Source organism: Alosa sapidissima, chromosome 10 (assembly GCF_018492685.1).
Source record: "Alosa sapidissima isolate fAloSap1 chromosome 10, fAloSap1.pri, whole genome shotgun sequence".
NCBI lineage: Eukaryota > Metazoa > Chordata > Actinopteri > Clupeiformes > Clupeidae > Alosa > Alosa sapidissima.
The window spans coordinates 1,620,606-1,635,074 of NC_055966.1; the positions used below are offsets into that span (position 1 = coordinate 1,620,606).

Below are 14,469 nucleotides of genomic sequence, written 5' to 3' on the forward strand. Positions count from 1 at the left end.
TGAAAAAATAGATAGCCTATACATGACCCTTCAAATGATAAAGATAAGTGTTTAAAAGTAAAGATAGTGAATTTACCTGAATATAGCCAAGGGCCCGTAGGGTAAAGCTCATGGTGCAGTCATGGAATCTCAGTCAAGTTTGTAACAGAACTAGATACAAATATCTAGTTCATAATGATTGTTTGACACACTGCGGACTATTCATGTTCCAGCAACATGTTTTGGTCCAAAACTAGCGAGTTAAACCATAAAAAACCCATACAAAATCTTAAAGAACCATCAACAGCAGCACAGTTGCCACTGATGAAAGATTGCTAGAATACCAACAGGTGCCTTTTGGCAATATAGTTGGCTGTGAAAGCTTTTGTTACATTTTTGCAGGGTGGTCCATCCTGGACCAAAGACCTACATAATGCATAGCCTGGACGGCTATTGGTAAATACACATGTGTTTATCTGTCCTTCATATGGCCATATACTATCAAAATAATTTTTTAGTGATACCAAAACTAGCGTAAAAAAACACATCAAAGTGGCAAATTGCATACTGTTGTTTTAGTGTTCTCTTGTTTCAAATGTATTAAATGCTATTTACAATAATTCTCAATTAATTAATGTATCTCTTATAGGTATGGACATTTGGAGATTTGAGTCTTGGACCAGGATCTTATGACCGATTCACGGTGCAGACATTAGAGAGGCCAACTGGAGTTCTTTCTACACTGGTCCTGTCAGAGACCCTTGCTACAGATTTTCAAATACACTACAACTGCACAGCTTGGAATCGTTTTGGTATGGGTGCTGCAGTGGTCACACTTGAGGAGCAAGGTAGATGATTCTTTTGAGACCAAATTCAATTTGAAATTATTTTAGCCAGACTCACTCTAGTACTCTGACTCTTGGCTTTAGACCATCAAATGAAGAATTTAGTTGTGTAGAAGATACTGTTCTTCACAGCACCAAACTTCGTTTCACATCACTTGTTTTTAAAAATGTTGTGTTGATATATGCTTTGTGTGGATTGTGTACAACTTGTGATCTTGCTAAAGCATTGAATCCCCTTGAAATGAATCAACATTTTCTGGATTAGAAAGCATATTAACAGATTTGCCATATCAACATTTATGCTTCAAATGCTTAATTACATCTACAAAGAGACAAAGTGATTCAATACTTTAGGAAAGGCCACTCCTCAAAACACAATCTTTAGGATTCAATACTTTAGGAAAGGCCACTCCTCAAAATCACTCAACCCATGTAAAATCAATGGTTCTCCACTTTATACAGTAATTTGTAATCCAGAAATGTGATTACAGTGATCATTTTAGGGGGGTTGCATATGCTTTCTGCTTTGACAATTAACATCTCCAACTTTCTGACAGATGCCTTCCCCATGGTCATTATGATTGGGGCATTAGTAGGTGGGAGCTGCATCCTTATCATCTGCTCAATCACTCTTCTCTCAATTTGCTGCAAACGCTCCATCACAGGTAATTCAAACTAAGTGTTATAAACATGAATGTTCCCATAATGTATGCTTTGCTGATATTTTCCTTGCATAAATACCTTTTAAATATCATATCTTTGCCCAAATTTATTCAACTATATCTCAGGCCAAATGAGTACACAACTTACCAAAACTGACCTCAGAGTCCAGATAGGACATAACGATGACATCAATGCACGAGTGAATGGAGATTTGAAGGAGCCCACAGTGAGTGTCGATCTTGCTGCATTCTTCATACCAGTGTGCTTTATGCACCTCATTCACTTATGGTATTGTGACTAGTATGATTACAACCTACAGCACTGTTAACCCTTGTGACATTCCTTTCAACCATACATTCTTTTCCAGATATCTTTATTTCCTCTTGCACTGTAGTATGATGTTCATTGTGGTATTACCTCCTAGGCTCCACTCAGCAGTGAATCTCCTGCAACATCTCACACTGAACACAGTGATCTGCTGGATGAGGATGACGAAAGATTTGACTTAAAGGTAACACAAATCAAATCTCTAATTTCGTAAACTTTATACTTTTTGAGATATAAAAAAAAAACAAGATTGTTTTTTCCCCATAGACTTTGTATTGCCCATTCTGACATCATAATAGGCCAATTAAACTGAGTTGCACCTATTTCAACTGCCAACTGCTCAACATCTAGGCCCCCTTTCTTTCTGTCTCAACTAGGAATATTGATACAAAACCCCAATTCCAACATTTCATCCAACATTCTCTCCATCCATCGACTTAAAACCATTCATCCATCCATTAAACTATCTGTCTATCGATATCTATTAAGCTATCGGTCTATTAACACCCATTAAACTAACTGTCTATCGACAACATCCATTAAACTATCTGCCTATCATCCATTAAGCTATCAATCAACATCCATTAAACTATCTGCCTATCGACATTCATTAAACCATCTGTCTATCCACAACCACTATATGTCTATCAACATCCATTAAACTATCTATTAACATCCATTAAACAATCTGTATAAACATCCGTCCACTTAAATTCCTATCTAGCAACCTCCATAGCAACCAACATAATTATCCTAGCAACAACCTAGTAACCACTACCATGTCAACCTAGCAACAGCTATAGCAACCAACATGATTACCCTAGCAAGCAGCATATCAACCACATTATGTAGCATAGTAACCAACATATTTACCCTAGTAACACCATAGTTTATCAAAATGGGTTCATAACTTACATCGCTGAATGTAGGGATAATGGTCATACTAATCCGATATAATGCTTGGTCAAGGGCTAGCACTCCACCAATCAGATTGGTCATTGAGGCCGATTGACACTGGCCGATTCGACATGTCAAATCGACCAAAATGAACGCCGACTCCGACTGACGACGGCACGGGACACACTGAACCGACTCGAGTCACCAACCTTGCCCGACTGCCAATAATCTGGTTGGTGTGTCTGGGCCTTAAAGGACATTTCGGCAATGTATTTATCATTACTGAAAACGTTATACTTTTCGAAATATTTGCCATAAACGTGCGAAAAGGTCCCATTGAAAATTAATGGTGGAACTTTCATGGCTTTAAAATAGTGGCATCATAATGCTGTGTTCTCAACGGCCCCTTTTCTCTCTCCCAGCCCCTGGAACGGGACACAGCTTCTGTGTATCTCACTCTGTTCAACCACATTAAAGGAACACGCCACCCAATGTCAGTAGTAATATATGTTCTTACCTTAACTTTCACGAGTTGAGTCATACCTCTCCCGTGTCGGTACGTGCACTCAAACGCTCTGGTCCGCGGACCGAATGTGTTAGCATGTTGCTATGCTAGCGGGCTCAGACGTAGCCAGACGTAGAAGTAATCAAAAACATCCACGTTTTCCCGACTTAAATACAGTTACACGAGTAGTTGATTAAAATGTCTACGGTCAAACAACATGAAACGTGACGATTTTCCAAGCGAATAAACAGGAGAACTACAATGTGTGGCGCAATAGCACTTGGGAGTACTTCGACCTAGCGTAGTAATATTAATTAACACCTAATTGTAGATCCTATCCACCACAGAGTTTAGAATCCATGCTTGATCGGCCTCCCCCTCCCCTCTGAGCGAGAAAGAGGCACACACACACTAGAGATGCACTGATGGGCTATTATTTCAACCATAACTGCATAGCAAAACTTATCATCCATATGCATCCATCAGCACCAAAGTTTTTTGACCAATTTTCAAAACCGCACCCGCCCACCATCCGCTGGTTGTTTTAATGTATATGGGTGATGCAGCGCTGCTGACGTGAGGCTAGAAAGCTCTTGCCTGTTCTAGAAAGACTGATCCAATGCAGCAAATATATTAAAAGGCTAAAGTCATACATTGGCTATGTTGTAGCCTATCCCCAGAATATTAGCAGCAAACTCAGTCTCTGTCTCGCAAAACAGTCTCCAAATAAAACGCACATCAGCATGTTGCCTATTCTGCCAGCTTGTGCAAATATATCATCCAAAATGCTTGATTGCATTGCATTCTCCACATTTTTAGCTACATTTTCATGTACCACATCAGCATTTTTGTTCAGTGAATCTTTTGTAAATTGCTTTACAATAGCGTCATCTTGCCTGTTCATAATTCTGAGAAATTCTTGAATTGTGTGCATGTACATGTTTATGTTTATGTGTGTGAGTATGTGTCATACGTATGATTACTGTGAATGTATGTGTGTGCGTGTGTATCTGTTTATGCACATGTGTGCATATGGAATGGGTTAACATGACCCCTGGAGGCAAACATACGGAAAAAATTGGTCATCCTAGGCCCTACGGTTCTCAAGATATTCACAGAAAACTCTGTTGGTGTACGGTCACTAAATGTACACATAAATTATTTTATTGTAAGGCCCCCCATGAACGAAAGTTCATGAAACTTGGCATGCATTTGGAGGGTGTCATAATGATCCTACACTTTCAATTTCGTGCAGTTTTGACCATGTCAGCCAGAGATATTGTGATGAAAACTCCTAATTTTTTGCTTTTTAATTTTTAACTTGGTGGCGCTATACATGAAATAAATGGTAATGGGATGGGTTGACATGGCCCCTTAAGACCAACATACAAAAAAGGGGGTCCTCCTAGGCCCTACGGTTCTCGAGATATTCACAGAAAACTGTCTACAGGCCAGTTGGTGTATAGTAACATAAATTAATTTATTGTGTGGCCCCCCCCATGAACGGAATTCCACGAAACTTGGCGTGCATTCAGAGGGTGTCCTACACCTCCAGTTTCGTGCAGTTTTGACTATGTTAGGACACAGATACCTGCGATTACAAGACGTCATTTTTACTTTTTTGTGTTTAACTAGGTGGTATACATGAAATTAGTGGTTATGGAATGGGTTGACATGGCCCCTTGAGATCAACATACAAAAAAAAATGGTTCTCCTAAACCCTACGGTTCTCGAGATATTCACAGAAAACTGTGTCTGCCCTACCCTCGTTTCGGGGGTCCAGTCCAGCGGGGGGGCTACAGATCATAACGAAAAACGATGGTTCCATGCTATCCCTGTGGGGTTACATGCCCACCAAGTTCCGTGTACCCAGGTCTTTCAGTGTCCCGGGAATCCTTGATGGAAATTTGGACGTGAAAAAAAAAAAAAAAAAAAAAAAAATTCTGACTAAACCTATATGCAGCGCGGCGGTCATAATAATAGCCCATCAGTGCATCTCTAGTGTGTGTGTGCCTCTCTCTTGCTCAGAGGGGAGGGGGAGGCCGATCAAGCATGGATTCTAAACTCTGTGGTGGATAGGATCTACAATTAGGTGTTAATTAATATTACTACGCTAGGTCGAAGTACTCCCAAGTGCGATTGCGCCACACATTGTAGTTCTCCTGTTTATTCGCTTGGAAAATCGCCATGTTTCATGTTGTTTGACCGTAGACATTTTAATCAACTACTCGTGTAACTGTATTTAAGTCGGGAAAACGTGGATGTTTTTGATTACTTCTACGTCTGGCTACGTCTGAGCCCGCTAGCATAGCAACATGCTAACACATTCGGGCCGCGCACCAGAGCGTTTGAGTGCACGTACCGACACGGGAGCGGTATGACTCAACTCGTGAAAGTTAAGGTAAGAACATATATTACTACTGACATTGGGTGGCGTGTTCCTTTAAGGGCTTGTGAAGTAGTATAATATAAGTATATTACACCTTCCATAACATCTGTCTGGCTACATCCATCTCTCCATGTATCTATATTTATTCACAAAACTTTATCCCTCCTTGCAACCAGTACGATTTTATCCAGGATTGCTCATTACAAACAAATATGTTTGACTGGTCCAAATGTAGGCTACTTCTGGTAACTAATAGGCCACATCTGGCACAATAGTCCACATCTGGAACAAAGGGCCAAATTCTTTAATTCACGTGTAAGCCCTTTTTTACGCACTTCAGTTACACACTTTTCACTTATGTGCATTGTCCCATTCCCGCTTCTGTCACACCCAGAGTGCGCAAGTTCGAAATCAAGGTGGCCTTATGAAAGAGGCATGATTTATTTCAAATAGAACCAAACTGACCCACCACCTCGTTAATATAGGATGATATGAAAACGTGGAATGTGGACTCTCATTGACCTTCTGAATGCCATTTAAATCCAGAAAGAACACAAACCAGTCTTTGATTTTGAAAATGTAAGCATGGTGAACTGAATAGTGAACGGCCTACAGTAAAATGGTGTGTCATCACATAGCCTAACAAAGAATTGACTTAACAAAATTTCACTTTTGCTTTGAGGTTTGTTTATAAAGAGTCAAGATGTGCTTGAGGTGTGTAGATACATAATTTAAAAACTCACTGTTGAGAAAGAAAGTTTCAATGGCAGCTGCTTCTCATAATCAATTTATCTATGCTAACCATGCTGTAGACAGACACCTGCAGTTTCGAATACAGTAGAGAGACTGGCATATCAATACCAACCTCCATTACAAACAAATCAAGAGACAGGAGAATATTCAACGATGCTACTCGACAATAGTGCAGGCGATTGTGCAAATGTATGGAGTTCTTCGGTCAAGTAGGAAAGAAATGGACAGATTCGAACGAGGTAGGCTATTGGATTATGAATTCATGTTAAAACTGAAGGTGCACAGGCGGTAAACTCCAATATCCAAAGGGGGTGATTATAACAGGGTTTTCCCTACTTGACAATGTAGCCTCATGGATAAGGTAATGTCGAGAAAATATGCCATCTTGTGACACTGTAATGGGGGGAAAACATAAAGTCGTATCAGCATATTAAGCACCAAATTTGATACTGTAATGTTAATTTGTAACATTCTGTGTAACCTACATGTATTTAGAACTGGGTCTACTGCCAACATCAAACAATATGCTGTTTCACCTTGTAGTGGCGCTCAACCTTAATACAGCCCTCGGGAGCGCGTAGCTGAAAAGGTGCTTAAGTCAGTGGTAGAATGCGCGCAACAGTTGGATACAATAAAAAAGCCCAGATTTTGGGGTTGCTCCTCTCAAAATGCGTAACTCCCTCCACCGCGTGTACATTAAGGTAGGGGAGAATTCGCACAGGCTTATTTACACGTTTTTTTTAACTTATGCACCCTTATGTACATGGGAGAATTCGCCCCAAAGTGATTAAATCAAATACTAAATAATGCTACTAAAACAAATAATGTTATCAAGACAGGCATTACTTGATACTTGAATGAAAATAACGTTAACCGCCTCAGGAGAGACCTATATACACTGCTCAAAGAAATTACAGGAACACGTCACAACACAACACTTCACATAATCTAATCTACACTAGACAAACACCGGTATGCAGTGGCTATTCAAAATTACGTAAAAATTATTTGCAATAAACTGACAGTTCAAATAGCCCAGGCTACTTTGGACTTGAGACTTTGAATAAACAAACAACAATTCCGAGAGGAGAGGAGATAGAGATGGTTACGGAATACAAATACCTCGGTCTTATCATTGACCATAAATTATACTGGGATCAGTGTGCTGATGCTGTTTTTAAAAAGGGTCAACGTTTGTATTTTACGGAGCCCGGGAGGTGACATGAAAAAAAAAAAAAACGAAGGTTAAAAAAAAAAAAAAAAACTGAGAAAAGGTATGTACTGGGGACAAACACTGACTAGGTTTGTGAGATCTTGAGTTTGTTTTTGCGAGATCTTGCGTTTGTTTTGTAAGATCTCGAGTTTCTTTTGCGAGATCTCTAGTTTCTTTTGCGAGATCTCGAGTTTCTTTTGTGAGATATTGACTTTCTTTTGCGAAATCTCGAGTTTCTTTTGCAAGATCTTTACTTTTTTTTGTGAGATCTTGAGTTTGTTTTGCGAGATCTCGCAAATCCATCAATGCATATGAGAACCACTAGAAATGTTCCGGAGAGCTTTAGCCACTGAAATTAGGTTGAAGTTCCTTATTTTTCCATCTGCGTTGGTCTGAGGACTGACAAGCCAACCTAGTCAGGGTGCGATTTGTGAAAAAATCTGAGGGGGGATGGGATGCGTCATCGCTCCTACACATCACTCCACCATAAGCCTCGATTTTAATAGTCAATTTGATTTTAGAGGCTCTAAAAATATGAAGTTTTGTTTCCTTTTCTTTAACTTGTTTAGCTGGATTCTCCAGTGCAGTGAACAAGCCGCTGCATTCTGCAGTGAGTCAAGACCAGAAGTTAACGTTACCACACACGCACAGTGATATAGTCTTTTGATTTTAGACAGGGCCGGTCCTACGTTATTCTGGGCCGCCAATGCGCTGAGGCTCAAGAATCAGTCAAATCGCGAACAGCCGGCAGCTAATTGTCAGGTGTGATGAAATGCGTTCATATTCCACTTTTTATGTCATAAACATTGCATGCCTATGGAAAGGCTTTGCAGTAAGATTGTCCGATGGTCAAGCTGTTGCTTCAATTTGTGTTTTAATTTATGCGACGCACTGATGCTGGGCCGACTGCGTAATGTATCATTTTTGTTCAATAAGTTCCACTTTTCATGTCATGAATGTAACATGCCTATGATAAGGCTTTGAAGTTGTCCAATATGGTCAATCTATTGTCTCAATTGTGTTTCATGTGACACACCGAAGCTACATTGATGCATTGTTTTGCTCCAGTTGAAAATGTTTCTGCGTAATTTGTTAGCTGTGATCAAATGCCTTCAATAGATTTCACTATGATTAATGTTTGTATGGCCACCCATTTGAACATTTCTGGCTACGCTACTGCTACCGAGAACAGAATCTCTTAATCTCACATCTGACACTTGCATGGGCTAACGTAGCCTACTACTCCCCACGGGGGAGGGGTAACTTTTGACTTTTTTACATTTTTAAAAATAAATCGTTATCAGCCAATATAAGACCAGAAACAACAAGCAACAACGCTTTAAGCTGGTAAGTGAGACACATCAATGAATGCAGAATCACCACAGAAAGCGTTTATTTGATTATTTATTTTTCTGCCCCCCGCCCCTCCCCCCTTCCTGTCCAGGCCCGGTGCGGTTGCTCCCGTTGCAACCCCCCCCCCCCAGAACCGGCCCTGACTTCAGAATAGCCTTCCAGTCGGAGCAAAAGAAAATAGCCTAGGCCTACTCTTAACTTCAATCTTTGAATTAACATAATGTAGCTATTGAGCCCCATCTCAAAATAAATTGCTATTTGTCGATCTATCACTAACATATGTAACGTAAGCGGTACCACTTCTGAGGTCTCTTTCAGTGATTTCGCCGACAATGACACTGCAGCCTGGCCTGCATTTATGCGCGCAGCTCGTTAGTTTTGCTCTTGTTCGCCTCATGCTGGCAAAATAAGGCACTGCAACCTAATTTCAGTGGCTGAAGCTCTCCGGAATATTTGTGATTCTCATATGCATTGATGGATTTGCATTGATGGAGATGGATCTCGCAAAAAAAACTCAATACCTCGCAAAACAAACTCAAGATCTCGCAAAAGAAACTCGAGATCTCACAAAAGAAAGTCAATATCTCGCAAAAGAAACTCGAGATCTCACAAAAGAAACTCAAGATCTCGCAAAACAAACTCAATATCTCACAAAAGAAAGTCAAGATCTCGCAAAAGAAACTCGAGATCTCGCAAAAACAAACTCGAGATCTCGCAAACCTAGTCAGTGTTTGTCCCAAGTACATACTGTACCTTTTCTCATTTTTTTTTTTTTTTTACCTTCGTTTTTTTTTTTTCATGTCACCTCCCCGGGCTCCGTAGTATTTCTTAGGAAACCTAATTATTTTAATGTTGATAACAACATTTTTACTCTTTTTTAAAAGTCCTTTATCAAGAGTATTCTCTCCTATTGTATTGTATGCTGGTATGGACATTCAAAAATCACACATAGTAACAAATTGGGGAAGATTGTTAAAACCTGTGGAAAAATCATTAGTAAGCAACAGGTAGACCTGTACCAACTATATCTGATCAGATTGGCACAGAAAGCAGACAAAGTTTGCATGGATACAACCCATCCACTTTCAGTGGAGTTCATGCCGCTCCCTTCTGGTCGTAGATATAGATATCCTAATGTCAGAACCAACCAAGCAAAAAACTCATTCATTCCAATGGCAATAACCCAATTAAATAAGATGTGGGGAGGGGTATGACAGGAGGAATATATGTGAAGTACTGTGCAGTAGTTTTAGTTTTATTTATTTATGACATTAGGCCTTTTAGGGAAGTGCAATATACTCTTTTGTACTGTATTCTATCTATTGATGTATGTATGTTATGTAAGGGATAATGTATAGAACGCCGGTCATTATTGGGAAAATAAGTCCCGACAGGGCAAACCAGACCCCGACGCGCCAGCGGAGGGGTCTTGCTTCGCCCTGAAGGGACTTATTTTCCCAATAATGACCGGTGTTCTATACATTATCCCGCTTATTATACGGCTACTTGCCAAAACTAAAAAATAAACTCCACAATATGTCTCTTTACACTTATTTGTTACCGTTTCGTCGTGGCTTTTGCTGAGAAACAAATAGTTCGCAACACACGCTGAACTTGAATCAAACATTCTTTAGAACACAGCTGATCAACCGTCTGCTTTCACTTTTGAATGAAGTTCCAATGCAAGAAGTGACCGGACTACTTGCGGAGTGATATGAAAAACGTAAATCAGCAGCACAAAACCTGTTGCCATTGACAGCGGTAATTATATGTTTGCAGCGGTAATTACATGAAAATATTTTACCGTAGAACGTTGGGAAATCCCATTCAAGTCAATGGAGCATTCTACTACGGTGCGGTGGTAGTGTAGTAGTGTGGTAGTGTAGTGGTTAAAGGAGCTGGGCTAGCATGCAGTAGACTGAAAGTTGTCGGTTCAATTCACGGCTTCCACCGTTGTGCCCTTGAGCAAGGCACTTAACCCCAAGTTGCTCCGGGGACAATGTGATTCCTTGTAATAAAGCTGACATATGTAAGTCACTTTGGTCAAGAAGTGTCTGCTAAATGTAATGTAATGTAATGTAATGTACTAGCATTGTGAAGAGCCGTATAATAAGTGCTAGATAAATAATGCTGTAGATGTCTGGTTCAATGTTTGTGTTGTGGATTATGTGTCAACATGCCTGCACTGTAAAACAAATTGCCTCTCGGGGACATTACATTTTTCTAAGTCTAAGTCTAAGACTGCAAGGTCCCAAATTAGAACGAGCGATAGGCTAATGGTCCTGAATTTAAGGATGTTTCCGAATGCCACGTAGCTAGACAACGAGTGGCAGACAGAGCGACATTATGCTACCAAAGACTTTTTTTGAGTCACATCGTTGCAAATCTCATATGATGCATCTTTCTACAAAATGGTTTGTCTTCTCTATCAGGAATTTATTCAATACACTTAATAATAAACATATAGCCTTAACTCCAAACAGCTGTTAGGCTTATGTCATTTTGATCTGTAAAATGTTCACATGTATAGCATGCATAGTAACCACTATGATTACCCTAGCAACACCCTAGCAACCATCTCATTTACCATAGCAACAACCTAGCAATCGCCATAACAACCACTTCATTTAGCATAGCAACCACCATATATACCCTACCATCACCCTAGCAACCATCTTAATTACCCTAGAAATATTGATACGAGGTCTTTCCATACAACTTTCTTACTTCAAACCAGTCATCCATCCCTTAAACTGTCTGTCTATCAACATCCATATTAGACTATCTCTCTAAACTAATATGAACATCCATCAACCTACATGTGTAATTCAACTACTACCTAGCAACGTCCTTAGCAACCAACATGATTACCCTAGCAACCAGCATACTAACCGCTTTAATTAGCATAGCAACCACCTTGTCTAGGAAAGTTTTCAGACCCTTGCAAGTTTTCCACATTTTGTTATGTTTCAGACTCATCTTAAAATGGATTCAATCAATTTTGTTCCTCATCAATCTACACACAATACTCGTGTATAAAAAATAAAAGACTGAAATATTCCATTTATAAAGTATTCAGACCCTTTGATTTGAGGCTTGCAATTGAGCTCTGGTGCATCCTATTTCTATCAATGGTCTATCAAGTTGATTGAAGTCCACCTGTGCCTGGATCTCATTCATAGTGACCACTGGGTCCTTGGTTAGCTGTCTGGCCAAGGTCCTTCGTCCCAGATTACTCAGTTTGGCTGAGCGGCCAGATCTGGGAAGACTGTTGGTTGTTCCAAACTTTTCCATTTGAGAATGATGGAGGTTACTTGACCGTATTTACAAACCCCCCCCCATGTTGAAGACACAGTAACGCCCCTGGTAGTGGATACACAATGGGGGTAGGAAGTGATCAGGAAAACAGAGGCAGACACAAAGAATAAATGCTAAACTAAAGTATTTAAAGAATGTGTTGTTTTATAGTTAAAAAATAGTATGGCCTGCAGAGAAGGTCTAAGCAGGCCCTGATGGTCCACCCCCACTGCTGATGATTTGCTTTCACCTTATCATTATTGTCTACTTTTGCTTCTCTCAAAAAACAGGACCCCACAAATGGTTATTACAATGTCCGGGATCATGATGACATCAAAATTCACAGCAGCAACTTCTCGGAGTATTCCTCCACCCTGCAATCTGTGTACCCTTCAATGCCCTCACAACCAACTAGTCTGATGTATGGCCAGCAAGACATCTATGACTACTCTCATCAAGGCACACAGAGACCCTATAGGCAGGTGTCTGTGCAGAAGACACAGAATAATGCAGAGTCTAATGTCTTTATCACTGATCCCCTGTGCAATGGTTCAACTTTCCATCCTGCTACAAATGGGCGAGCTTTCACTAGCTACATGAAGCCCAACATTTCCTATGAAAAAATAGATGTCTATGAACAATCTGACCAAGCCAGTAAAGTTTCTAGCTCTTCACACTTATCATATGCTTCCTCGCATATTTCTTCACAGCAGTCTGACTACAGTAGACCCTCACAACAGCACCAACGCATGCAAACACATGTGTGAAATTTGTATTAGTGTCTCCCTCAAAATATGATTGTGCTGAAGAAGTTGCAGTTGACTGAAGAATATGTCATCCTTAATTCAAATGGATTACTAGGATACCAGGGGAATATGAAAATATGTACATACTGTAAACGAAACTTTGAAATAAATGAAAATTGACAACAGGTATCAGAGTAAGAGAAGTAAGAGAAGAATAAGAAAGTAAGAGAACTTGAAGCGCTTAATATAGTTCTAGAAAGAATGTTCTTTTTGGCACAAATTGGATGAAAGTGGCCCAAGCCTGTTGTACATGTTATGAACTATCAATGCTTTGTTCTCCAATGCATAAATAAATAACTATTGATAAACTATTGGCTTGAGTTTGAATGTGTTATGTATAGTTTATATCTAAATTAAAGATGATGATGTTTCTAAATTCAAATTAATACTTGAAAAATATCAATAAACAGCAAGGTGCCCTCATCAGGGTCCAGCAATGTTGTGTACAGTAGGTGGCAGCAGAGACAAAGCTACCATTCCTCTTTACAAAATCATCATCCAGAGGTCCTAGGTCCACACTCATGCATTCTCCTCTTTGACTCATCCCACTATTTTTCAGATCAGGGGACTGAGATGGCCATGGCAGAAACTTGATTTTGAGTTCAGTAAACCATTTTTGTGTTGATCTGGACATGTGTGGTTCATTGACCTGTGGGATGATCCAAATCATGACCATATCTTGGAGAGACTGAGAGATTTGTTTTGAAGATTTTTCTTGGAGTTCATGATACCATGCACCCAACTGAAGTTCCCAGGGCTATTCGTGACATAGACCCACAATATCACAGACCCTCTGCCATATTTAACATTAGGCACAGTTGTTCTTTTCAGTATAGTCATTGTACACCAACCTTGAGTGTTTGTTGCCAAATATCACAATTTTCATTTCATCTGACAATAGAACGTGATTACAGAAAATGTTCCTGTTGCATGCAGTGACTCCAGCAATGTATATTTGTAATTAAATGACAGGAAATGCTTTTACCTGGCATACCGTACATAATCTATTAGTACAGATGTCACTTTTGAAGATTATTTGGAGACTTGGTGACTCAAAGATCTTTTTTCTGTAACTCTTCAACAATGACCCTTATGGAATTCTTTGCCTCTCTTACCATTCCTGTCACTGTACATGGGGGCAAGATAAACATGGGTCTTTGTTCAAGCAGATTTGTCACATTTGATTGGAACTTTTCAATTATTGTTTTAACTGTAAATATGGGCATTTTTAACTGAGTACCTACTTTTTTTGTAGTCATTGCCTGACTTACGAAGGTCAACACACTTTCCTTTTATTTGAATTGGGTGTTATAGAGGTATTCTTTTTTCTCAGAATAAAATTATTTCAGCAAAAGATGATTTAGATTTTTTGATGATTTTATACCTGTGTTTTGTCAACTTAACCAGAGGTGCCAATAAATGTGGAGAGCACTGCAAGAGAT

At 39.6% G+C, this 14,469-nt stretch overlaps 1 protein-coding gene across 1 annotated transcript in view; it reads left to right on the forward strand.

Moving 5' to 3' along the window:
- Positions 1-13,302, forward strand: part of kirrel3l (kirre like nephrin family adhesion molecule 3, like) — a 37,903-nt gene extending 24,601 nt beyond the window's left edge. Inside the window, exons 11-15 of the mRNA XM_042107501.1 lie at positions 629-827; positions 1,382-1,489; positions 1,613-1,713; positions 1,912-1,998; positions 12,512-13,302. Coding sequence (XP_041963435.1) covers positions 629-827; positions 1,382-1,489; positions 1,613-1,713; positions 1,912-1,998; positions 12,512-12,988 — 972 coding nt within the window. The 3' untranslated portion in view covers positions 12,989-13,302. The remainder of the gene's footprint in view (positions 1-628; positions 828-1,381; positions 1,490-1,612; positions 1,714-1,911; positions 1,999-12,511) is intronic.
- The last annotated feature ends 1,167 nt before the right edge of the window (positions 13,303-14,469 follow it).